Raw genomic sequence first — 24,602 nt, 5'->3', positions numbered from 1 at the left:
GCGAACTGTGCGACGTTGTCATGTAAGCTCAAACAACACAGACCTAGGCTGAACAATTTATGAGCTGATCATTCAGACGCAAATCATGTAAATTTAGCCCCTCCTGTTCGCTTAGAGAAGAAGCCATCTGGATCTCTACTCTTCTGAATTTGTACCAATCTCTGATAGACATCCGGTCTATAGAAAGAAGATGTTGGTTGATCAAACATCACATCGTTCAAGAATAGCGGCGAATACTGGTCAGCCTGATTCGTTTGGTGTGTGCTCACTGCACCAGGGTACGTCTTCTGCGCATACTGGACGATATCCTCGGTGAAGTGATTCGCATACTGGTAGGCATTGCCTTCACTCAGGGGATTCACCCAAGCAACATCGTACTCCATCCACATTCTGTTACCATCAGCAACGTCGAAGGCGAAGGTGTTTTGGGCGCCCGAAGACAAGCTCGCGTTTTGGATTTCAACCGGCAGTGGTTGCATAGCGAAGCTGAAGACCATAAGATCGAGGTTTTGAGGCTGAGTTTGCTGTGCATAGTCGTTGAAGGAGTTGTACTGGTACTGAAGGAGCTGCCTTCCATCATCGCCAGCCAGTAGTGGAAGTGTCTGCGCACGAATCAGATAGTTGAAGCCATAGATGTTGGCCGCATTATTGCCTGCCAGCAAATTTGAGTATGACTGAGTCTTAGTCAGATCAATCAAAGCGTCAATTGCATCGAAGCGGTCAAATACGCCCGTGAGTACGTCACGACCATCGTAGAAGTGAAAGACCACGAATACCTCCGTCAGACCCCAAAGAAGTGTCTCAAAGGTCGGCATGATGGCAGCTTTGACGTCTGAATAATCAGCAGCAAACTCATGGGTTGCATCGATGATGGCTGAAGCCTTGTCGCCCGTATAGATTTTTATACCGCCCCACACTTGGCCTATCGGAACTGTCTTCATCTTGAAGCTTGTCACAATAGCGAACTGATTACCACCTCCTTTCAACGCAAAGAAGAGGTCCGTGTTTTCAGAGTCGTTGATCGTAGCAATCGTACCATCCGGGAGAACGACTTCGAATTCCACAACCATATCGCAGGCTAGGCCATACTGAGAGCTCAAGAAGCTGAGACCGCCTCCCAAAGTATAGCCTCCCACACCAACATCGCCAATTCTGCCGCCAACGACGGTCACGCTGTACGGTTCAAGCGCGGCAACTGCTTCGGACCACCTTGCACCGGGTCTAACACTAGCAGTCCCATCCAGATTGTAGGTCGTATCTTGCATGTAAGGCCTGAAACTGATGAGGACACCGCCATCGACACTTGACCAATCCTTGTTAGCATTGTGTCCACCGCTTTTTGCGGCCCACTTGACAGTAGGATATCTGTTGAGTACCTCGACAGCGCGTGATACGTCAATGGCATTGGTAGGATAAAAGACACAAGCAGGAATTAGTTGACCGTGGCCAGCGTTCCAATAGTGTTTGACGCTATCGATGAAGTTGAAGCTGGCAGGACTCCAATGTGCCAGGTCCAGCGGCGAGTAGGCCACGTTGTTTGGGAAGATCTTGAAGAGGTCTTCGCAGGTTTGTGAAGCTGATGGTGTGGGTAGTCCGACACAGAGCGACGCGACTGAGAGGAACAGGCCAACGACAGATGTAAAGGATGGCATCTTGTCTTTCCAGCCCGCAGTGAAGGTGAGAGCGCAAGTCAAAACAGGAACGACAGCAATGTTATACACCAAAGCACTCATCGAGTCGTGTACGAACGCAATGCTCTCAGGAATATCTGCGTCTGACACTCGTGTCATCCTCGTAGGTGACGTCGACATCAAGGAGGCCCAACAGTGATCTTGATGAAAGCGCGCCATCAGCACCCATTATGGAAGCGATTCTTCAGCCAACGAAGGCCCTGAAGAAGCATGCTCTTCGTAAGGACGACCAAGGCTGAAATTGTGCTTCCCTAACCGACAGATAGGTAGGTTGGGTAGAGGTTGAACAGCGCCGAAAACCCGGGGATTTCACCTCAGTCCTTCACCGCTCGAAACGTCAACCTAAGACACCTAAGCTACACCAGGGTCCATGGTCGATATGATACAATATTGCTTGAGCTTGCGGCGGCCTGTGCAACTCTTCCTCCCTCCGTTGTTGCTCAATGGAGCAGTCGCAATTGCACATCTGCTTGTAGTTATCCGTTTAGGCGCCAAAGCTCATGACTAAGACGGCCCGCCTGGACGGCAGCGGGATCTTGACAAATTGTGATCGCGCATCCGTACCTCTGTATCACCAGAAGACACGTGAGAACTGCCGTATCGCTGAGCGAGAGCGCCAACGCACCTTTGTGGTCAGCTTACCTTGCCGCATGGTGAAGCGGCATCGAAATACCCAAGCCGGAAGATCTGCTACTGAAAACCCGCTGCTGCAATAGTACACAGCCCATATGCAGCATACGACCTTGTACCTTCGCCGCCAATAGGCGTTGAAAGACCTCGGAGAACAGACAGCCACGACAGGCTACTGAGCCTGAAGTACAGGCAGCCCGGAATCACTGAGTCCACATCAGTTCGCCAGGTCCATGCTCAAGCTGGCATTTTCACTGCGGATCTTCAACTTCGTCGGCGTTTTGGGAGACCGCGAAGCCGTCTAGTGTGCCTGCAAAGGTCGTCCAATAGCTCCGGTGAGACATTAATTTTGATGATGATATATCTCACGTCCATCGACTATGTATTCAGTTAGCACGTAAGAGACAACACCAAAGTTCTATCACAAAGTGAAGTACTTACATCCCAGTCCCACGGAATACCGTGCTCGTCCAACGCTTGCGGCGTGATATGCTCGATTGCACACCTCGTGTAAGAAGGTCGAGTGCTTTCGGGCGCGTAAACAGGTGCACGCCTTCTTGCTTCTGATTCAATGTCGTGATATGGACTTGGTGTTCGAGCGCGACGGCGGTGGCGATTTTCTCGAACAGGCGTTTCAGCTCTTGTTGGTAGTTCTTCGCGGCAATTGAAATCGTCCAGCGCAAGTGAGGGTGACTGCTCGCGTGACGGAGGCCGCATGTGGCTTGCTTCGAAGACGACGACTTGCCATTGACCAGTAAAGTCATGGACTAGATCAGGTGGCCGCCTCAGATAGTAGGCTTTGTTTCGAGCCTCCCAGTCTATCACTTTCTGTTCGCTCAATGGTATCTTCCTCAATGTTTTATGACATCCTCTGCCCCGTACGCGACGGCCACATCCAACGCCGTCTGGCCATAATTATTGACAGCATGGACCTGAGTGAAGGGCCTGCGCAACTGCGAACGACTGGCATTCAAAGTGACGTCAACCGCTGATTTGCTACGACCCCTTGCCGCCAAATGAAGTAGTGTGTTGCCAAAGCAGTCCGTCTCATTGACATCGAAGATATCCTCATTTATCAGGTATGCGAGGACGTTCGGACACCCGCACAACGCCGCTATATGTAAGGCCGTCCGTCCCATTGAGTCGTGTTTAAGGAGGTTTGCTTCAGGATATTCGGTGACACGCCCCATGATCATCGTCCAGTCCCAGGTCGCGGCCCAATGTACGAGGGTTCGCTGTTGTTTGTCCGCATCGTTTATGTTAAAGTCGGAGTTCAATAGCGCCAGCACTGTGTCTGAGAACCCCGCAATAGCAGCAAGCTGAATAGGTGTCTGGCCTTGACTGTCACGGCATCTAGCCGATGCTCCATGTGCGATCAGCTTTCTAGCAAGTCTAAAATTTCCGATTTCAGCAGCTTCGTGAAGTGGCGTTCGCATCGCCGAATCGACATCGTTGACTTTGACATGGGCCTGAGTGATTGCTCGAACAAGGACGTCCTCCCAATCGTTGGTGACCGCCAAATGGAGAATCGTCTTGCCATCATATCCACGGTGATTTGATGCATCAGGCAGGTGCGAAAGTACCTCAAGAGTGATATCGAGCCAATTTTGCTGTGCTGCAGCAATCAGAAGACTCAACTCTCCATCGTGCTGTGCCATGACATTGCGGCGGCTGCGTAGGAAACCGACTGTTGTCTGGTGATCTCCCCATGAGGCAGCTGAGGTGATCGCAGTTCGACCATTCTTGTCCCTCAGATCGACATCAACTCGAGGATCGTTGAGAAGCAGGGATCCTCGACCTGAGGTCGCTTCATAATGCAACGCGGTCCGTCCTTCTACATCTTGCGCATTAACATCAACCATGGTCGAAGACAGCAAAAGTTTCACCGTTGCTCGACTACCTCGAAGAACAGCCACATGTAGCGCTGTTCGCTGGACATAATCCCCAACGTTGGGAGATGATCCACAATTCAAGAGTTCGGCCACTACCTCATGTTGTTTGATGTAATGATGCAGTGCTGTCTCAGCCTCCACAATGAAGCTGCCTACATAGTCGTAAACCTTTTCGTTGAGATTGTACGAGGAAGTGGCGAATGTGCGGATAGGAGCGGAGCCGTGAAGCCGGATGGCATGGCGTAGCGGCGTCTCGGCGTAGTAACAAGGCGCCGTGAGCCCCAGCGTATTGACATGTGAGCTGTGAGCTGGCCTCACCGCTGCGTGGAAGGCAGCATAGTGCTTTGTCATCGAGGCATACTGTGACCAGGCGTCATCTTCGGGTTCGATATGATTCATGTGGTATCTCAAATATGTTGCGGCATAGTCGTAGAGCGCAAAGCGTTGCATCAAGCAGGAGTCGGACGGAGACCTCTGCACGTCCATCGACGCCGCTTCCCGGACATCTGTTAGTGTCAGATAGTGGATGCAATCTCTTGACAATTTGCTATGCAATACATTCGCATGCTGCTTCAGAACGTTGTCCCGAATGAAGTCTTTCAAGGAAAGATGCACAGCTCTGATCAGGCCAGCTGGGCTGATCTTGAGCAGACCGGCGCAGTGATTATTGATAATTGCTCGGATCGAAAACGGGATGTCTAGATCCGTCGTCCGTGTCTCCCAACCCTTAATTCCCAGCATCTGCTCGATTTCTTCGCAAGTCAACGGTCGTGCTGCAGTTGAGACAACGAGAAAGACAGCATGCAGTCCTTCCAGGACGTTTTTGTCGATCTTCTCGAGCAGCTTGACATAAAGTGCGTACAGTCCAGGTGGCAGGCTCTCGAGGGCTTGCAGACGTGCTTCTACTGTCCCTTTGCTCCATATGGCAACGTCGCCTTTGAAGTGATCCCATGCCAGGCTTGCCCAGAGGAACATGCCATCCGCTTTCTGCGAAATGTGTTCTTTGATCCTCTTGATGTCGTCCACAGGGACGCCGTGCTCGTTTGCGAACTCCGATGTAGCGTTTTCCAGGAATATCTCTATATCTCTACGAGTGTGCTCGGGCGTAATGTCCAGAGTGTCAACGGAGCTGCTTTGCTGAAGCACATTCGAAATGACCTGGCTGTCTCGACTCGTCAAGAAGACCTTCAAAGTATGCTGATCGCTAACAGAGTGCATCGTTCGAAGGAGACCAGAGCATATTTCGCGAAGATCAAGAGCATTGGCTTCATCAAGACCGTCAACAATCAGGACAACCTTGTCGAGTACCCTGTTGTGCAGTACAGATTCGAATGCTGCCCATAGTGCTGAAGACATGAGACAAGGATTTATCGTCCGACCTGCAGCAGTGGTATTGTCGACGGCGCTGAAAGCTTGTTGGATATGAGGACCAAGCATGGGGAATCTAAGCAAAATCTGGTGAAGGAATGATCGGAGAAAGGCCACAAGGGTTGTCCCTGCACCGTTGTCTTCGCGAAAGAAGTACGATAGGGTCGTGTACTGAGTAAGGTCCGGTAGGTCGCTGCGAGGATGACGTCGATCGCTGAAATCGCGAGCAAGACCCTTCGCAAGAACAGTCTTGCCATAACCTGGAAGGGCTCTTAACCAAAATACTCGGTTGTCGGGAGTTGTAGCCCACTGCCGGAAAGCAGGATGATGCCATACCCATATGCCAGTGCGTGGAGATGCATCTGGCACGCAGACCGAGGACAACTCATAATCAACACAATAGAGTTCTTGGAGGAGATCCGTGCTAGATGTCTTCGGGTTACAGCTTGCCTGAGTAGCTGCAACCATTGCAGAAATTGAAGCATAAACCTGTGATTGGTTTTCGCATGTCTTTGCATCCGGCGCGGCTAGGCCTTCATGGTTCGCATCCAAAGGTAGGATCTGTTCTTGAGCTGAAGCCAGGATAACTGCTTCAGGTTCGACGATGACTGTACCCGTGTCGGCGAACGGCAAGGTCTCATAACATGAAAGAATAGGTATCTGGTTGAGATCCACTGGGTATTCCCACGATAACAGAGCCAAGGTCCTCGATAGTTGTTCCAGATTATGCATAAGAGCCATGCGGTAGGGCCTTCCCATCAAGAGCATATTCGTCATTCTGTAAACAATCCGCATCCAGTCGTCAGTGTGCAGGTGACTTTGAGGTGTACCAAGGAAAACAAGCCCTTCGACTCGAGACAGGAAGCCGGTGTGCTCTGGTTGTGACAAACTCAAGGCAAGAGCCAACCGTGCAATCACACCACCAAGACCGTGGCAGACGAACACAAATCTCCTTCCTGGTCGTTGCCGCAGGGTCTGTAGCAAGTGCTGAGCGGTATCACACACTGCGGACTTGGTACCGTCCCAGGTAGATGATGAATCATATCCATACGACAGGATTGCTGTATCAAGAGCTTGCTGGGCAAGCCAATCGCGGAGCCACAAGTAGCCAGAAGGTGATTCCCACGATGTGACCGCATCACCCCCTAGTCCATGTACAGCCACGATACTAGGAATTATGTTAATACAAAGAACAAGTCCGAAGCTTGATCTACTCACTCGAGTGGCGAAGAGCTCTGGGAACGATTATCAAGCGGCGTAAAGGCAACTAGTCCGCGGTATTGCTTTGATGCCTTGATCGGCGACCGTGCAGGCTCTCCAGTGGAGATTGTGTCCAGCAATTCTTTAGCATAAGCGGCAGCCACTGCTGCTGCATAGCCTTGCCATCTCTTGTTCTTGTGCGTATCGCAATAATCGCAGATACCTCGGATGACGAGACAGGGGAAGTGATCCATTAGACCTGCTGCTTCCATCTCAAAGCAAAGAACATCGGCTTCTTTTGCAAGCTTGTCCCTGGTGTTTGCATCTCTCATAAGACTATCCGCCGAAGCTATTAGCCCATAATGCACGACAGGGTCCTCAACCTCTGGGCCTCGCTGGTGTCGCTTTTTGTAGGCAGCTCTGTTCGTCATACAACAAGTGATACATTCTTGTTCATCGTCTTGATGAAGATATTTAGAGCTGAATAGGTTGTCGTGCTGCGATCCAGGACATTGGTACTTAGCTGTAAGCCGAGGATTGGAGGTAATACGACCGACAATATCCTGAATCCTGTGCCCACGCCTCTCGTGCCGTGCTATTAGGTTGCTCAATGCAGAAAGCAGAACTCGGGGAGGAGGCGCTAGCGAGCCTGTGCGCATGAACTTACCTCCCTGAATAGTCTTGCCGTATTGGTAGTTGATCACGCCTCCGAACGTTTCTGTGGGACAGCCAACCACAATGTCACCTAGCCTAATATCATGTTTCTTGCTTGGTACTCCTCCACCTATGCCCACCATCAGACCGAAGCGAATCGATGGGAAGCTCCGTAGCATGTCCCGCGCAACAGAGGCAGCAGATGTAAGCCCATACCTGCCTTTGGGCAGACAGGAAATGACAACCTTGTGTTGACCAATGCGCCCGCATGCGTATGTGTTTTCATCTTTCTTGTAGTCAAGGTCTCTTACAGCGTATTCTTCGTCAAGCAGCTCGCAAGCTACCACAAATTCGGTCGAGAGGGCACAGATCCAGCCCACTTCGAACACATCCTGTGCGACATATGTTTGGGACATCGTCTGGAGAGATATATCGTTTCTAGATCATGTCAGCACGGGATGAGCCTGATGATCCCATCCAGCACAGCGAGCCGGCGGCATGGGCTGGCGCTCGCAAGGCACATGAAGAGAGCGTGTTGTGTACTCTCATCGTAAGGCTGAGCGACTTCCAGTCTTTCGCGAGCGCTACCGTGATTGGTCTATACAGGCCTAAGCCCGACGCCTCAGGGACTTTCGCTGCAGGTCAGAAGCCTCCCAAGTCTGTACTCAAGCGCTAGCAGCAGCTGTCAGGGCACTCTGAGGGGTAGCACGATTCGGTCGTGAGCACGAGATAGCAGCGTGCGCTCACATTCAACTCCAATGTGACAGTCAACATTGGCACGAAACAGATTTTATACATAAGATTGGTTCCTGTATCATTTTTTATTGTGCAGTGAAGGCATGGTATCAGCCTCTTAAGAATGCGTAGAGTAAAGTGGGACGATCGCCTCGCGAAGCTGTCAAAGACACACTAACTTCACTAGCACCCGCCGATTAAACGGAATGAGCGCTTTAAGCACAATTTTAGGTAGGTTTGGCGCTCACTCCGTTTAATCGGCGGGTGACTAGCACAATCTATCATACGGCGTACCGCAAACACCGTAAGGGCATTGCGGCTGGCAGAACCCTCGCAGGTGCTCGTACACCCAGAACTTAGCTTAACCGACCCAAGCAGTACCTTCCGCAGGTGAACAAATTTAGCGTACATGCTCAAGAAGCGCAATCAAGTAATTTGGTGTCTCAGGCGTTGATATTGCGATCGAGCCTGCCTTGGGTACGAGCACTGCAATGGGGAACGGCCGTCTTCGAACTGCGGAGACCGCAGCACGGCAGTTTGAGCACCGTGACGAGCACAGGAGCTGGCCATCTCCAGGATGCGGCTTGGCTGAGAATCCGAGCTGAATCCATACATAAGTTAGCTTCGACTGTACCATCGTGACGGCGTCAGACAATCTTGTCTGCTACTAACATGTCGCCAAGATCAGGTGATGACCCATCACGTATGCGGCATGAACGACATTAATGCTTAACAGCTCCAACGTGGTCTTGGAGACCAGGACTGAATCATCGTTATGATGTCTACGGTGACGAGGACAGCTCTCAGGTCCGTACGGCCTTTTTCAAAATCATTCAAGTCCCTTGACTTCGCACGCTGCTTGTCAACACGAAACAGTCAACACACTCTGAACACTGGCGCCAAGATTCCTGCGCTAGGTTTCGGTACCTTTCAAGATGCTGAGGCCATCGAGGATACAGTCGCCAAAGCACTGAAGGCTGGCTTTCGCTTAATCGACACTGCCAGGGTTTACGATGTCGAGCAGCATGTAGGTAGGGGCATGACAAGAAGTGGTGTTGATCGGAAAGAGATCTTTCTGGGCACGAAACTGTGGTGCAACCAGTACCACCCAGACGACGTTGAAGCTGCGTTGGATGAGTCTTTGGCTGACCTGGGCACGCAATACGTGGATCTGCTGATGATGCACTACCCTGTGGTCTTCAAAAGAGGTACTGAGAGGTTCCCCAGAGACGCAAACGGCACGATTATCCAGGGAGAGACTACATACCTTGACACGTGGAGAGCCATGGAGAAGCTGCTGAGTACGAAAAAAGTTAAGGCTCTGGGTGTATCAAACTTTAGCAAGGGAGAAATCGAGACGCTGCTGCGAAAAAGCAACACTGTAAGCTTCCACGATTTTTCATCAGCTGAAGGTCGATATTGACTTGTACTCAGGTACCAGCGGTCCATCAGATGGAGGTACATCCCTACCTGCAACAGAAAGGATTCAACTCTTGGCTTCAGTCGAAGGGTATACACGTGATCCAATTTAGTCCTCTGGGCAACATGAATCCATTCTATCGAGCAACAGGGTGGGCCAAAGACATTGCAAATATGGAAAGAATCATCGACAATACTATCGTGAAGAATATTGGTGAGAAGCATGGGAAGACAGCTGTGCAGGTCGCTCTAGCATGGGGTATCAACAGTGGTCGTTCGGTGATACCGAAAAGCGTGATCGACTGGCAAATGGCAGAAAACCTCGAAGCCGACTTTGCGCTCGATGAGCAGGACCTGGAGAGAATTGCGGCACTAGATAAGAAGGCACGATTCAATGATCCCAGCCTTGACTATGGGTACCGGTTGTATAGCGACCTTGAAGGTATTGAAGGTACGAAGATGGGCAAGACCCATTGAACTCGTAGGTGATGATGCGGCTGAGCTCGAAATTCAAGGCTGCAGCTTTGGGCCGGCTGATGTTTGGTACACGATGTTTGATAGTTTTGGAAGCGACATATGGTGAAGAAGAACGCATAAGTCGGTGGCGGCTCAAATGGGCGCTGCAGCGCCCCAATACTTCCGCAGCTCATCTTCGAGTGGCACTACTGGCCATCCTGTCCTTGACCGACATTGTTCTAGAAGCCGAACGATTTCTTGTCGTCGTTATCGATCATGAGTACCCAGAGCAGCTGCATGTTTCCATTAGCGGTTGCGACAACGCTTTCCAAGGTGACTCACCGATGAACAAGCACTGCGAAGACATTGTGCTAGAAGCATAGTCAGACAGGATTAATGCAATCCCACAGATAGTATCGACATGATTATCAAGGGAGGCCTGTGTTTTCAGGTTCTGGCTCAGCCCTCCAAGACTTGGCCGATGTAACAGCACCAGGATTCTCGAAGCATGATAGACCTGGACAGATACAGCATACATAGGAGGATGTATCCATACCGGTGTGAAGACGCTGCCTGCGATCTGCAGGCTAGAAGGCAACGGCTGGAATTCTGGTGATAAGTTGGCTTCCCATTGATCTAGCATATCCGAAAGGACTTCAGCATTCTTGAGCCTGGAAACAAAGTTGCTCGTGGGATCCCCAGCCTCACTTTCGGCACAGTAATTAATGACACGACCAAGTATGAACACTGCTCGGGAGGCTACTTGTGTCGGATTGAGCTCGTGGAGTGTTTTCTGAGGTTCCCAAAACGTGAAAACCTTGCGCTTATCTCGGAAAGCTGCCCAGACGTCTTGACATAGCCATGCCCACCACACAGCGGCTCTTAGCCCACCCGAATCTCCATGTATGACTTGAGATCGCTGTATCCAGAAAACGCCTTGCAGATGACGTTCCCAATCCCGAGAAGACGATCCATCGAGCATCTCGTAAGCAGAAATCATCAAGGTCGTGGCCAATAGTTCGAGGCTTGTGTAATAGGAGGTATATTGCATGGCTTTTCGCACATACTGAAGGGTTTCATGATAGTATTGTAGGGCGTCGTTTCGAGCGAACGCTGGTTGGGATCCAAGAGAATTATGGCGGATAGCTAGCGCAAGTATTGCGTTGAGGAGGCCAACATTGTGCAGAGCAAGTCGAGGTACCAATGAGGAGAAGTGTTGATATGGGTCGAATAAATCGATCCATTGACTGATATGGGTGACAAAAGCTTGCAGCATCGATTCCTCCTGGGGTTTTAGAGATAGGCGGACAGCAGACCGCCAAAGTGTTTCCTCTTCCACCTCGTGCTGCTGGACATCAGTCGTTGTTGCTGGGTACTCTGCACTGGAGACAATGTTTGTGTTATCATAGCCTTGCTGGCTATGTATTTGCTCGGTCACATTTCCGGGTGGATCGAACCGGCGAAGTGGCAGGTTCGGCACGGATAGAGGTGTAAGAGGACCAAAGGCGGCATCAAGGCAAAGATCTGCATCTCCTGCAAGCATGCCAAACCATCGTGCAGTCGCCACACCTATAGGTTGGTCGGAGGAGGTACCCACGCTCGCCGGACTCGTATTGTTGTGGCCGAATGGCTCCTGTGACTCTGATATCTGCTATCAACATGACAATCCGTCTATGAGGCTGACATGTATATCGTACCTGCATAATTCAGCTGTTGCCCAGGTAGGTCCTGTCGCGACTGAGCATTCTCAGGCCCAGGAGGACCGGCGTCAACAGGTTGAACCCTTGAGACTTCGGTTGCTTGCGCCGATAGAGCCCCGCTTTGATCGTGAGCTTCGAGCTCACCGAGGTAGTCTACGTCGCCGGTGCCTGCTTCCAAGGTTGGTGCTTCCGAGGCGGGATTGCGCTCGGCTGCTGGTGAACCATATGCATTCGTGTGGTTCTCTAGCCTGTCGTTCGCGACATCAGCCTGCGCCTCGGACTCCGCCCTATCTAGGTTGGATGATAGATCTGGTGCATCCTCAACTGGCTGAGGTGTATTTGCGTAGATACATGTTTTGTCGTTGCGCAAACATGTTCGACAACGTGGCTTGGCTTCATCACACTTCAGATGGCGTTTGCGACAAGTAATACTGAATTATTGAATGTATATGGTCAGCCATTGGTGGTCGATGCGCCGAACGTAGGCGGTTTGGCTTCTGTTTCGCGCTTGGTTGTGTGCTTACCAGCCTGCTCTCGTGCGAAGACCACGGCCCCTTGATCTCCGAACCCGGCTGGCACCGAGGTCTCCAGTCTTTGCGTTCGTCATCTAGAACATGCAACATGACTGTTGCGGAAAAGCACTGCGAGCGAGACGGGGCGATGGTGCAAAGCCAGAAGGTACAAAGGTCCACGTGGCGTCCACCTGATGAAGAGCACGTCGAACGTCTCGGACCGGACGTCCTCAACGACTTGGACCGGCTAAGCTGGCGATCGAAACGAGCTACGTGCTGCCAACCTCGGGTGTACTTCTAGACATCGTATTGAGCTTAGCTTGTCACGTGATAGACAAGCGTCGGAACCGCTTCCAGGCGCTGCATGTGACTTCACAGGGGTGTGCTCGTCTCGAACTGCAACCTCGGCCGCACCTGTTCTCCGTTTGCGGACCTCCTGGTCGGACGATAATACTGAACGTAGGAGGGTGGTCGTCTTGTGTCTCAATGCCATACATGGTCAATATATTACGGCCACATAGACATAGTTGTCTCAGCAGCTCTCGAAATGTCTACATCAAGGATCTGCTGTCATGCCGTCTGTAGGCAGAACCTCGTGGCGTGACACAAACAAGCATCTTGCCATCCTGAGGCAGGCTTCTGAAGATGGCTACGGTGTCATTGCGGCCATCGCGTACAACATTGAACAGATACTTGGTCTTGTAAGTGCAGCGGAAAAAGCTAGGTCACCTTTGATCATTCAATTCTTTCCATGGGCTATCACATTCACTGGAGCCCTCCTGGTGCGAACCGCCGCCGATGCTGCGTCGAGAGCCAAGGTACCGATCTCAATACATCTCGACCACTGTCAGGACCCGGAGCTTGTGAAACATGCGGCAGATATGGGTGCCTTCGACAGTATCATGGTTGACATGTCACACCACGACAAGGCTGAGAATTTGCGCCTCACAAGAGAGCTTGTCGAATACTGCCACAAGCGTCGCGTCGCTACCGAGGCAGAACCCGGCCGGATCGAGGGAGGCGAGGACGGTGTGGTTGATACTGATCAGTTGGAAGGGATGAAGACAACAGCCGAGGAGGTTGACGAATTTATTCTCACTGGCGTCGACGCCTTAGCGCCCGCATTCGGCAATATTCATGGCGAGTATGGCCAGGGAGGTCCTAACTTGGACTTCGAAAGATGGGCACACATAGACGGCGGCACAGGCCTCGGGGATTTCTGCTGACGTGCTTCAGACTCGCCCAAATAAAGGCTCGTGTCAATGGCCGGGTGTATCTCGCTCTCCACGGCACCAATGGCTTTGAACCAGCGCTCATGAAGCAATGTATCTCAGCAGGTGCGACCAAGATAAATGTCAATCGCCTCGTGCTGGACAATTATTACGTTCACTTGAAGGCGAACGTAGCGAAATTACCACACACAGCATTGATCGAGCAAGGTGTCAGCGAAGTCATTGACCAAACAGTTGAGTGGATGGAAATTTGTGGCTCGGCAGGCAAGATACATACTACCTGACAACGCGGTTGAAATATGACTCAGAGTACTTTTTTATGTACTCATGCAACTCATAACCCTCATGCCTTGTTGCTATGCTCTACATGTTACTGAAGATAAGAGTACATTCCGCCGTCCACGAGTAAGCCGGCACCCGTCATGAAACCACTCATCTGCTCTGCCGCAAGAAACACAGCAGGTCTCGCAATATCTTGTGGCTCCCCAGGCCTCCCAAGCGGGATCTTGGCCACCAAGCGGTCTCTTCTGGCCTTGTCATTAATCTCTTCAGCGCTAAGCTGGGACCTTATCGTGCCGGGCATAAGGGCATTGCATCGTATCTGGTGTTCACCGAGTGCAATAGCCATCGACTGCATCAGCGATAGTACACCAGCTTTCGTCGGTGTGTAGTGCGTCTGAAACCGGCCACCTTGCAAAGCGCTAATCGAGGAGATGCCGATGATCGACCCTCCATGTCCTTGCTCAACCATCTGTCTAGCTGCTGCTTGGCAGGCATAGAAAGTGCCATTGATGTTGACTTTGACAGTCTGCTCCAGAACCTCCGGCTTCAGCCTGATCTTCGCTTTAGCACAAATCGGCCGAGCAGGGAGAATGCTTACTCCAGGAAGCTTGCCGGCTTGAAGACACCCGCATTTGCGACCAACACATCCAATTTGCCGAAGCGCTTGACTGTTGCCTGTACCATAGACGAGCAATTTTCCGGGTTCGTCACATCTCCTTGTATCTCAACAAGCTCGCCGGCGGTAGGACTCTGTTCATTTTGCTGGCTGTCTCGACGAATGATCTCGGCTTCCCTGAGCAGACTGTCTTTGTGTACTTCATCTCGTGCTAGGCCAAGGTGATTGACAGCCACGTTGCAGCCTTGCCTTAGATACTCCAAGACGATGCCTCTGCCGATCCCGGTCGTGCCACCAGTGATAATGGCAGTCTTGCCCTTCAGTAGTGGCCACATAATGGTGGCCATCCTGTTCTGCTGAAATAGAGCTGTGGTAAGGATGTTACGGTTGAAGATTGTTGAGTCTTCCCATTCAGAAAATGCTGCAATGATTACTTTCCGAGTTGCTAGCCAGGTTGTTCAGTGTGCGAGGCTCCGTAAACGCTTGCGACTGGCTCCAACCAAATTCTTGATCCGCGACACGGGGACATAGACCTAACCCTTTGGAGTAAAGATGAACATTGCACTTGATGATCAATTCTGAGTTCCGAATCGTCGTAAGCCGTCGCCCTTTTGTGCTACTGGTGTCAACTACAGGATCCTATATCTGATATTTGCATCAGGCTGGTGCTTCTTGTGCCTAGTCGAGTTGTTACCCATTATGTCTTGTGAGAGCGCCTCTATCAGGCCAGCAGTGCACGATAGCTAGGTAGCTGGGTCCAGAATTCCATAAAGAACAGCATCCAATCCGTCAGGCTCCTCATACCCTTTCGGTGGACACCGAATCAACGTGCGTAGCACCCTTCTCAGCATCATGACCGGACTCGACAGAAAGGCTTCCTGCTCTGACTAGACTTGCACTCTGCTCTTTCAGGAGCTTGAATTGTTTCTCAGCTTCCCAAGCCCATGATTTGTTAGCGGAGAACAGGAAGTCCATCTCCTCCAGCGTTCGTTGATTGCTTTCAGGATACAGCGCGTAAACTGCAAATATGTGGTCAGTGAATTTAGCTTGATATCGTGCAAAGGACGAGACTCACTAATCGGTATAGAAAGAACGTTGACCGCACCGAAGACATACATCATCTTCTCGTTAATCCCTTTGACCATCTCCGGAAGTAGTAGTGTCAACGACCTGCCAGTCATATTAGTCAAACGCGACCACCAAGAGCATATAGTAACACATACCCGCAACCGATACTCCAGCCTACAACACCCCAAGCATTCCCCATGGCGCGGCATCTGATTGGGAAGATCTCGGCAGGGTACAGCCAAGGTACAGTAAGCCAGGTGGCACCAAAAACAAAGGTGTAAAGGATGACCATGGCCGCAGCAGCTGCGCCATATTTGCTTGCAACGCCGCCATTTCCGCTCGTCTCAGCGTTGAGGCCAAGCCTCGAGAAGCCACCAACAAGGAACATGGCAATCCCTTGTCCGACACTTCCCCAGTACAACGTCCATCGTCGCCCAATGCGGTCTAGCGTGAAGACGCAGATGAGGGTGGAAAACATGTAGATGATGTTGTTCAGCCCAGATAGCCACTGTGTCTTGCTCGCGCCGAAACCAGCAATTGCGAAGATCTGTGGACCGTACATTGTGACGCCGGATATCCCAGTCCAACTCTGCATGATCTGAATTGCGATGCAAAGATGAGTCCTTCGACCAATATGTAAATTGCCTGACCCGATGCCGAAGAACATATGAAGGTACGTGATATTGTGGGATTCTTCCTTCTCCATAGCGACCACGTTTTGAATATCCTTCAGTTCAGATGCTGCGATCCCTTCGTCGACGCCACGAACTCTTTGCAGGACATAAAGCGCTTCGTCATCGCGCCCGACTTTGCATAGCCATCGAGGCGATTCAGGGAAAAACCAACAAACGGCCAGGAGACCTAGCAGTGGCACGATTTGGAAGGCGATAGCGAATCGCCATCGGACAGGCGAGTCGCCGTTGTCGATGAAACTCAGTCCGTATCCCAGCCAGTACGCAACAACCACTCCGAATATGTTGAGCGTAAACTCGATGGCGATAAATTGGCCGCGGGACTTGTGATCAGCGATTTCCGACGCATAAGTTGGCACAATCGCATTCAGCGCGCCGGTGCCGAAACCAGTAATTAGACGGGATACAATCATCCAATTGGCATTCATCGCTGAACATTGCAGAGCAGCACCGAAAGTCGCGACAGTGGCGCCCATTGCGATGGTCTTGATTCTGCCAAATCTGTCGCCGAATGCGCCGCCTGAGAGACAGCCGATGAGCGTACCGAGATAGTAGACACACATGATTCCACCTTGGAGCAGGCCGTTTGTAACAACTGGAGTTCCATCTTCCAAGACGTGGCCGAACTTCATGCGATCGATGTAGTCCCTAGAACTGTTCACTCCGCCCATAACGCCCTGATCGTAGCCGAAAAAGAATATCGACATACCAGCAAGGATGTTGACCGCGATGAGGAGGCTGCGCTTTTGTGGTCGCGATGCGACCATATATTTGCTGTTTTGATGCATAGTTGCGAGACCTTTGCTTATCTGACAGGAGATGTCTGAAGTTCGGCCAGCGAGCAATACGAGAAATGCCGGTATTCTCGAGATGACCGAGCTATATGTATAAATGAAGACGACCTGCACCCCAGAGATCCACTTATGTATGACCCCAGAATCTCGAAATCCTAGCGCCATGGAATATCATCCTGCTAGCCATCTCCGTCTCGGTCATGCTCGTTGGGCGATTCTAAGACGGGCTAGAAGGTAGCGTATTGTGCTAGCAGTCATGAAACAAGTCGATGGCCTGCATTACCTTCACCTGGCCGCGTGCCTCTTCCGCAACACTTTGTAGGGTGTATTCAATGCCAGCAGACCCACACGACTAATAACAACGCAAGCTCAACCATTGTGAGAGTCGTTGACAATCTTGCTTCATGTCGTTTGCGTGGCAGCACCAATGCGAAATACTCGGTAGGTGCAGGCATCCGAGCGCTCCCACGCGCTCTGCGCCGTCACGCGCCAGCCGGAACACCTCACTGACTCATTGACTATTGATTCATGTCCTTCTGGCGATATCTCGAAGTAGCCGTTCGGCCACCCCTGTTTCTCTGAGGGTGCACCGGCAAACTGGAAGTTCCACCCGAGCCAGATGTCTAAGACGGATTGCGGCACCTGCTCACGTCGGTAATAGTAGTGCGAATCTCGCAGCCCCGACTCGGGGCCTGCCCAGCGTCGAGCAAAACCAGCACAAGATGTACTTCAAAGTCTCATCTTCGGCCCGTGGGAATTGTGCTCGCAATACCCACGACTAGGTGAATTTGCAGCAAAACAGAATGGCAGTGGGAGCAAGAGCCAGTTCTGCGTGTAGAGTGGATATCTCAGGCAGTAGCGCGTGATGACTGGTCAAAGTGAGATGCTTGTTACCTCAGTTCCTCAGACTGCTGCTTGATGCCTCAGGTATCACAAAAAGCACGTGATAAAGCTGAGTCACGCAGCGAATCTGAGCGCTCAACTTTTATTTTAGCGTAAATACGTAGTACAATCTTACCTTCCTATTTACCTCTACCTTTCCATCACCACCTAGTAAGTTTCATCTCCCCCTTATCTTCTGAGTATCGTAAAGCGCTGAATATCCTTAGAAGCTAGGTATTATAAGAACGTTAGTAGGGGAAGAAGGAAAGACGAGGGGAAACGGAAGAGTACTTTTAGGGGAGAGAAAAGTGCTGCCGAAATTTTCAAGTTGAAGATGACTCTTTTGCTTCGGCGATTTCTCAGTACCTTAGTCACCTCCGCCTACGATTTCCGAAGGTACCTGAGGATTTCTGGCGTTTTTTTGGTCAACGTGTGGTGCTGTAGATTAGAAAGAATAGGTTTTATACCACACGGTTACAGCTATTCAAAAAGTTGAGCGATCAGACGCTCCGCCGCTTAAGATGCCTGTTACGTGATTTTCCAATATATGCCTTAAGGCGTCAAGCGGCGGTCGGTCTGATGAAAATGAGGTAAAGATGCTTGGCAGTCGTGTATACAGGGAGATAGGCGACCTTAAAGCTGTTAGTTAGTTCAGAAAACAAAAAGGACGCGCACACCAGCAGTTATATTGAACTGAAGCTGGGGCTTATGGGCTCAATTTAAGCTCTAAATAATGGTGCCCCCTGCTGTTACAGGCGCCCTCAGCGCTTCTTTCCACCTTAGGTGGTGGCTTTAGGCCTCTGGAAGCAATTTCCACCCAAGAAAATCGTGGTCCGGAGTGGTCCGGGTTCTTTTTCTACTGGCTTGACGAGTTGTTCGCCATTACGCCTGAATATCATAACATCACCTGCAGCTAGCCGCAAGAAAGTAAATCCGTTTAATGGATCAATACACTGCTATTCCGAGGTTGTACATGCTTGACAGAAATCATCATATCGAGTACGAGAACACTGCGCAAATTTTCAACCACATTCTTTTCAGAAACGTATTAGCTCATGTGTTTGGGGTTCCTGCACTCCTAGCATGGAGCAAATTACTTCCTCACGGGGCACATTGACACCCTCGTTGAACACAAAGGCACATTCCACGAACTCATTCAATGTCGAAAAGATAAGAATTGAAGGGGGTTTGTTCGTGCTTCAATAGGTCAATAGCAAGAATGACACCACAACTATCATTTTCCAGTCCCAGGCTCCATGCTCACGGCTAACAATACCCTTCTCAAAGAAGATCAGTACATCTATTTGTGTCATCTTAACAGATGCCGATCACGCCGTTCACAGGGATATCAATGCTCGTCGTATAGCTGGCTGCATCACTCAACAGATAGACATAGGCACCACCAAGTTCCTGAACCTCAGCCAACCGAGGCATGCCACCATAGTACTTGAGTTGCTGCTCCCAGTCTGGCTGCTGAGGGACCCAATATGTCATGGCAGTGTTGACAAGCCCGGGCGAAACGCTGTTGACCCGGATGCCATACTGCGCCCACTCCATGGCCAGCGTATGCGCCATGTTTCGAACACCGGCTTTGCTCGCACCGTAGGGTGCGGAGGGGACACGCTGAGCTCAGGTGAGTATGTTAATGAGCACCGCCGCGAATCAGACTCACCTTGTTTGGCCGGTAGGATGCCATGGAGGCAGTGAAGACGATCGAACCCTTGATACCGAGCCTTATGAACACTTTGGCCGCAGCACGAGCACAGAAGAATGACCCGAAGAGCTTTCAATCGTTAGCATGGTTGCAGCACTTGAGCGACCGCACACGTACGTTGACGGCAAACAGGTTCTGGAACTCCTCTGCTGTGAAGTCTAGAGCCGCCTTGTGATGCGTTCGGCCCGCATTGACAACCATGCCGTGAAGCGCACCAGCCTCGCTCATGATCTGGTCCAGTGCAGCAATAACAGTTTCCTCCTGCGTCACGTTTGCGGTAACCGCAGAAAGTCTGCCTTCAAAGCGTTTGGATACTTGCTGGAACTCTTCTCCTGGCTCTGCGAGGTCTATCGAGTATACATGCTTCGCGCCATTGACAAGACAGCATTCAGCTATACCAAGACCTATGCCGCGATTGGCGCCAGTGACTGTGACAGATCAGCATCATCAGAAGGCATAGCGCAGATGTCCCTACTTGCTATAACTTTGCCAGCCAAAGTCACCTGTGTCTGGACTTGGCTGGGCCCCGCTGTGCCATCTAAAGTCCCATTAGTATCTCCGTTTCTGGTCGACGGCATCTCTTGTGAAGAAGTCATTTTAGTTATGATTGTCTATCAGTGCCTTGTGGCTAGGCGACAGATGTAATTATACAAGCAGTTGTGAACCCCAAAGAATGACAACTTTGACATTCATGATGATATACACCTGCATTGTGTCGCATGTCCAGGAGTCCACCATTTCCCGATGTCGCAGAGCAAGCGGCATCTTCGTCGATGTGCTGTTCGCATTAACCTCGAGTCGCGTGGAGTCTCGTCGTGAATGCCGAAGGCTCGTCTCGAGGACAAATTCGCATGTCTGAGCAACTGAAACGTATGTAACTGCTCTGCAGCGTTAACCGCGAGTAGTCACGTGCGGCTATCACGGGTATTTGTCGATAATGCATCTAAATGAGATGCCGCACACGTCGGTATACGAAGAGCAAGGTATACTATGTAGAAACATAACAAGGTCGTTCATGATAGGGCGCTACAGTAGGTCACAAGTCCCCAAGCCGCAGATGCTCCGTAGATTTTTGAGAATTACTCCGTCAGAGAGCAGCACATCTGGTTAACATAGCAACAATCAGCTCTCGGGACATTGGATATGGCTCCAAAAGGGATGTACCAGTATTCGACAAGATACTGCCACTATTCATGGATTTCAAGAATCCGCTACAACTTAAGGCGTCTCATATCTCGTGGGCGCGTTCCTACCCGGGGTTACTGTATTCGTGGCAGACAGCTCAGCTCTCCCGTGGCCATCACTTCCGAGCTCGCTCATCCCAGTCTGACCTGGAGATCCATTGTGCACGCCCGCGTTCGTCTTCTCCACACTGCTATCATAGGCAGTCGCTTCGGAAGGTGTGACCGGGGTGTACTTCGATTCAGTTTTGTGACCGCTGCTTCTCCTTTTGCGGGCAAGGAAGAAGAATATTGCAGCAATGATGGCAAGGCCTGCTGCGGCGCCGACCACGATGCCTGCGATAGCACCGCCTGATATGCCGGAGGGATCAGGACTTGGTGGTGCTGGAGTGCCCGTCGGCGAAGAGGTGGAGGTGGAGGTGGACGAACCGCTGGTGGTGGTGGTCGACGCACCGGTGGACGACGACGATACCGCAGTACTGGCTAGGTTTCTGGTGGAAAACACGGTGGGGTCTGCTGTTTGTGTCGTTGCTGTCACGTTACTGACACCGAGCGCCGCAAGGTAGACCTCGTTCGCCTGTTCTGTGCTCACACCAGAGTTCGGGGATGCGAACTCGCTGATACATATGTTTATTTGCCCTTCTTGTTCCGTGCATGTCTCTCCGGCGACAGCGTTGCAACAGAACACCGAGCCACCTTTGTTACAGACTGTTTGACCGACTCCTGAATCGTTGCATTCTTGCGCCCAAGTCCAACATGATTGGTCTGGAGAAGGACAGGCGTAGACCCGTTCCACATCTTGACGATATGCGCACACGCCACCGTGTGTGGTCTCGTCGTCGGCTAGCATATAGGCACCATTGAGTTGGCAAGTGTCGATCGTTTCTGTGTAAAAGAAGTCGACATTCTGGCAGGCAGCCAGGTGAGCACAAGCCAGCACGGTAGCGATCACTGCGATTTCCGGTCTCATTGCTGCTGTCGATCGCATAGAGGCACGTGGAGTTGGCAAGATGGTCAGTACCTATCCAAAGCGAACGTTGGCGACTCGACTCTGTTGATGTCGGCGATAGGTAGAGCAAGGAATGAGAATATCAACAGGATGAAGTTCTCAGCGCTTTCTGTTCTTGCGCAGATACTACCTGCCGGAGTTGCTGTGGGCTCGCTGGCATGGGATTGTGGTGCAGGTGTGTTTCACAAGCAGGGGTGTCGTTCGTAGTTCATAAGGCTAACCAGTGGTTGACCAATAAGAATTGTTGTTGAGCCGAATGAAGGGAAAGATCCGGAGACTTAGCGCAAGACAGCACGTTGGTAGCGGAGAGGGCATTAAACACTTTTGAGTAAAGATCGCCGGCGCTTGATGATTGGTGCGGAAGTAGCGCTGATTAGCCTGCACAGATAGCGTCAAAGCGGGCTGAGACTCAAATCATCGAATTGGACTTGAGCATCAGGTCCGCGTGCTTCAAATTTGATCTGCTTCGCGGCCTGAAGCAACACATGGTCAAGCAACTGTCGTGACAGGCTTGAGATAAGAATATCGAGAGCCAGCACCGTAGACCTGAAATGCAAAACTGTATGTCGCAACGACTCGCAAGTGAGCCAACCCGGCGGGTGTGAGTCCACTGTCCTAGTGGAACGAGTCGAATGTCGTTATTGGGATGCTGCCTTCAGTTCATTAAGATGTCGTAATGACCTTCCTTTGCAGAGATCCGGACTTCATCAGAAGCCAGACCATATTTACGGCGCACAAGCTCGAAGATGATCAGACCGGCGCTCGTACTTGGAAGCTGCCGCACGGTATTCCACCAGAATCCACGGTAGAGCCATTTTGTGATCTTGCCTCCGGTGTCCTCTGCTGCGGCACGAACACACTGTTGCCATGTCTCCTGGTAGGCTCGGTAGTATATCCGCATCATCCGCCATTTTCGGTGGCCCTCGAGCCGCGAAGTATGGCGAAGCCGACCTGCCTGTGAATCGAGCTCTTCGAGATGAGTCCAGTGTTCTACCTGAACGTGATGGAGTGGATAGATGACGAGCGACTGCGCGATAGAGGCACCGAGACCAGCAAGAAAAAGGAATGCTGGTTCAATGGCGTAGTGCGGCTTAATCGTTGTGGCTTGTGGTCGCGAAGGTCGATTTCTACCCTCGAGAGCAAAGTGTATGTCACCCTCCATTCCGGGTGTTTGCCGAGAGTGATGAGGCCGCTTCCTTACAAGCGTCTCGACGACGTCGCGGTTCAAAGAGCCATAATACCACCGGATGAAGTTGTAGTAGCCTTGTGCCTTGATGTGTTCGAATGTGCTGAAGAATACGGCAGAGCCAAAGCTGTCTTTCAGGAAGGACAAACCATAGCCCGCGAATATACCTCTTGCTCCAATTTCATGTACTTTTTCTTTGCCAAAAGCCCACATACTCTGCGATTGAGCTCCGATCTTGCCGTTTCCAGGAGAGTTGTCATTACGCTCGTAGCGTATCTGAATGGCATCGAGCGGTGCCGCCACCACACTTTGTATGCTACCAGCCAGATACCCAGCCGTAAATGTCTCGATAGGAGAGGGAGGGGGATACACTCGTTTTGCAGCTTTGCCGCTTTCTTCGTGCAAGTGGCCAAGGATTTGGAGATAGCTTGTGTACAGAACTAACATATATTAGTAAACCTGCAACGGCAATACCGGGATTGGGAAGAGAGCCGGTGAGGCTTGTACAGCCTGTCACGAATTCTGCAAGGAGAACTCACCAGCACCAACACTAACATTAGCGATGAGGGGTGGCAGTATCTGCTCAGGTATAACTCGCCAACCATAGTATCTCACGGCTGAGGCTATCACTCCTGGAGTCGTCGAGCGCAACCATGCCAGCCTCCGGGAAGTAGCATCGTTTGCCGTAGCGGCGCTCTGCTGCTGCAAGTTCCTCGCGTAAGCTAGATAATCCACTCGAGTCCGGAAGAAGGCCTTCACTGGAGCTCGAAAGTAGAAGGCTACAATCTGAGCTGTGAAGGCTCTAATACCTGCTGCACTGCTTGCATTCGCTAAATTGGTTCGAGGGTCTTTTCGAGGAGGAGGTTTGGTCGATGTCACCGGAAGGACGCCGCCTGGTACTGGGTAGATGCCCTCGAAGTCAGTAGGGTCCTCATCAGTGCTACCAAAGGACATCTCCCAGCAAGCAAAGTCGCTGCCATACCTGCAAATACAAGTCGTGATAAGGAGCGTGAGGCTCGCAGGCAGTCCTGATGTTCAAGCTTGCCGAAGACAGCCTAGCGCTGAGCCTAGCCAATAAGAAATGAGCTTCGATTATTGTTTCGACTCAGAATGATACGACTCCTCAAGGTTCTTGAACTCTATCTTGGCTGCCATCTAGTAGAGACCGTTGTGTAGACGCTCTGCTGCGCTGGTCGGCGAATGCTAAAAGGTCGAAGCTCGTCGAATCTGCTTTCACAGTGCCCAAGCAAACATGCGGTAGGATGAGCAGCTGCTTTTGGCCCGCTCCATGCTCGAAGATGCAAGGTAACTACCCAGGTACGTCTGGAGCAAACACCATCTCACCTGCCGTGAGGAGCGGTAAGCCGCAGCAGGAGCCTTGGCTCATCATGTCCACCTTGAATCATCTTTCACCTATTGAGTCATCTTCTGGCTCATTTCTGGGGTAAAACAGTCACAGAAAGCATCTAAGTTTAGGCAACATTGCAAGGATCCACACCAAAGCGACTATATCAATGCTACAAGACATCTTCTACTGTTGCTAAATCCTATCATTGTTTTGCACCGCTACTTCCGATACTACCCTGTCATCGTCAGTCAAGCTTTTATTCTTTTAGCAGGAGGACATCGGCATCTCAGAAGCCCTATTGTCGAACTGCTCCGGCTCATTATCTAGCTAACAGGCAGATA

At 51.1% G+C, this 24,602-nt stretch overlaps 10 protein-coding genes across 10 annotated transcripts; 2 read left to right on the top strand and 8 right to left on the bottom strand.

Annotated features, from left to right (window-relative positions):
• Nucleotides 1-83: 83 nt before the first annotated feature.
• Nucleotides 84-1,790, bottom strand: PMZ80_006349 (uncharacterized protein; the record flags this gene model as incomplete). Its single annotated transcript, XM_064874762.1, has 1 exon — nucleotides 84-1,790. One exon carries the CDS (start codon nucleotides 1,788-1,790, stop codon nucleotides 84-86), a length of 1,707 nt encoding a protein of 568 aa, XP_064729162.1.
• A 795-nt stretch (nucleotides 1,791-2,585) lies between these two features.
• Nucleotides 2,586-7,851, bottom strand: PMZ80_006348 (uncharacterized protein; the record flags this gene model as incomplete). Its single annotated transcript, XM_064874761.1, has 4 exons — nucleotides 2,586-2,699; nucleotides 2,763-3,156; nucleotides 3,204-6,749; nucleotides 6,800-7,851. 4 exons carry the CDS (start codon nucleotides 7,849-7,851, stop codon nucleotides 2,586-2,588), a joined length of 5,106 nt encoding a protein of 1,701 aa, XP_064729161.1.
• Nucleotides 7,852-8,948: 1,097 nt separating this feature from the next.
• PMZ80_006347 (uncharacterized protein) lies at nucleotides 8,949-10,066 on the top strand (the record flags this gene model as incomplete). Its single annotated transcript, XM_064874760.1, has 2 exons — nucleotides 8,949-9,551; nucleotides 9,605-10,066. 2 exons carry the CDS (start codon nucleotides 8,949-8,951, stop codon nucleotides 10,064-10,066), a joined length of 1,065 nt encoding a protein of 354 aa, XP_064729160.1.
• A 246-nt stretch (nucleotides 10,067-10,312) lies between these two features.
• On the bottom strand, nucleotides 10,313-12,562 carry PMZ80_006346 (uncharacterized protein; the record flags this gene model as incomplete). The annotated part of the gene is made up of 4 exons (XM_064874759.1): nucleotides 10,313-10,338; nucleotides 10,388-11,686; nucleotides 11,743-12,073; nucleotides 12,542-12,562. 4 exons carry the CDS (start codon nucleotides 12,560-12,562, stop codon nucleotides 10,313-10,315), a joined length of 1,677 nt encoding a protein of 558 aa, XP_064729159.1.
• Nucleotides 12,563-12,829: 267 nt separating this feature from the next.
• PMZ80_006345 (uncharacterized protein) lies at nucleotides 12,830-13,483 on the top strand (the record flags this gene model as incomplete). The annotated part of the gene is made up of 1 exon (XM_064874758.1): nucleotides 12,830-13,483. The coding sequence occupies one exon, from the start codon at nucleotides 12,830-12,832 to the stop codon at nucleotides 13,481-13,483; it is 654 nt and encodes a 217-aa protein (XP_064729158.1).
• A 376-nt stretch (nucleotides 13,484-13,859) lies between these two features.
• Nucleotides 13,860-14,734, bottom strand: PMZ80_006344 (uncharacterized protein; the record flags this gene model as incomplete). Its single annotated transcript, XM_064874757.1, has 2 exons — nucleotides 13,860-14,322; nucleotides 14,370-14,734. 2 exons carry the CDS (start codon nucleotides 14,732-14,734, stop codon nucleotides 13,860-13,862), a joined length of 828 nt encoding a protein of 275 aa, XP_064729157.1.
• Nucleotides 14,735-15,185: 451 nt separating this feature from the next.
• Nucleotides 15,186-16,935, bottom strand: PMZ80_006343 (uncharacterized protein; the record flags this gene model as incomplete). The annotated part of the gene is made up of 3 exons (XM_064874756.1): nucleotides 15,186-15,406; nucleotides 15,463-15,557; nucleotides 15,611-16,935. 3 exons carry the CDS (start codon nucleotides 16,933-16,935, stop codon nucleotides 15,186-15,188), a joined length of 1,641 nt encoding a protein of 546 aa, XP_064729156.1.
• A 2,202-nt stretch (nucleotides 16,936-19,137) lies between these two features.
• PMZ80_006342 (uncharacterized protein) lies at nucleotides 19,138-20,133 on the bottom strand (the record flags this gene model as incomplete). Its single annotated transcript, XM_064874755.1, has 4 exons — nucleotides 19,138-19,446; nucleotides 19,496-19,606; nucleotides 19,655-19,965; nucleotides 20,013-20,133. 4 exons carry the CDS (start codon nucleotides 20,131-20,133, stop codon nucleotides 19,138-19,140), a joined length of 852 nt encoding a protein of 283 aa, XP_064729155.1.
• A 622-nt stretch (nucleotides 20,134-20,755) lies between these two features.
• Nucleotides 20,756-21,688, bottom strand: PMZ80_006341 (uncharacterized protein; the record flags this gene model as incomplete). Its single annotated transcript, XM_064874754.1, has 1 exon — nucleotides 20,756-21,688. The coding sequence occupies one exon, from the start codon at nucleotides 21,686-21,688 to the stop codon at nucleotides 20,756-20,758; it is 933 nt and encodes a 310-aa protein (XP_064729154.1).
• Nucleotides 21,689-22,382: 694 nt separating this feature from the next.
• PMZ80_006340 (uncharacterized protein) lies at nucleotides 22,383-23,867 on the bottom strand (the record flags this gene model as incomplete). The annotated part of the gene is made up of 2 exons (XM_064874753.1): nucleotides 22,383-23,353; nucleotides 23,453-23,867. The coding sequence occupies 2 exons, from the start codon at nucleotides 23,865-23,867 to the stop codon at nucleotides 22,383-22,385; spliced, it is 1,386 nt and encodes a 461-aa protein (XP_064729153.1).
• Nucleotides 23,868-24,602: the final 735 nt, after the last annotated feature.

The sequence above is a fragment of the Knufia obscura genome, assembly GCF_036327395.1.
Source record: "Knufia obscura strain CCFEE 5817 isolate CBS 148926 chromosome Unknown scaffold_7, whole genome shotgun sequence".
In the NCBI taxonomy this organism is placed as follows: Eukaryota; Fungi; Ascomycota; class Eurotiomycetes; order Chaetothyriales; family Trichomeriaceae; genus Knufia; species Knufia obscura.
This window is presented reverse-complemented; position numbering and strand designations above follow the sequence as displayed.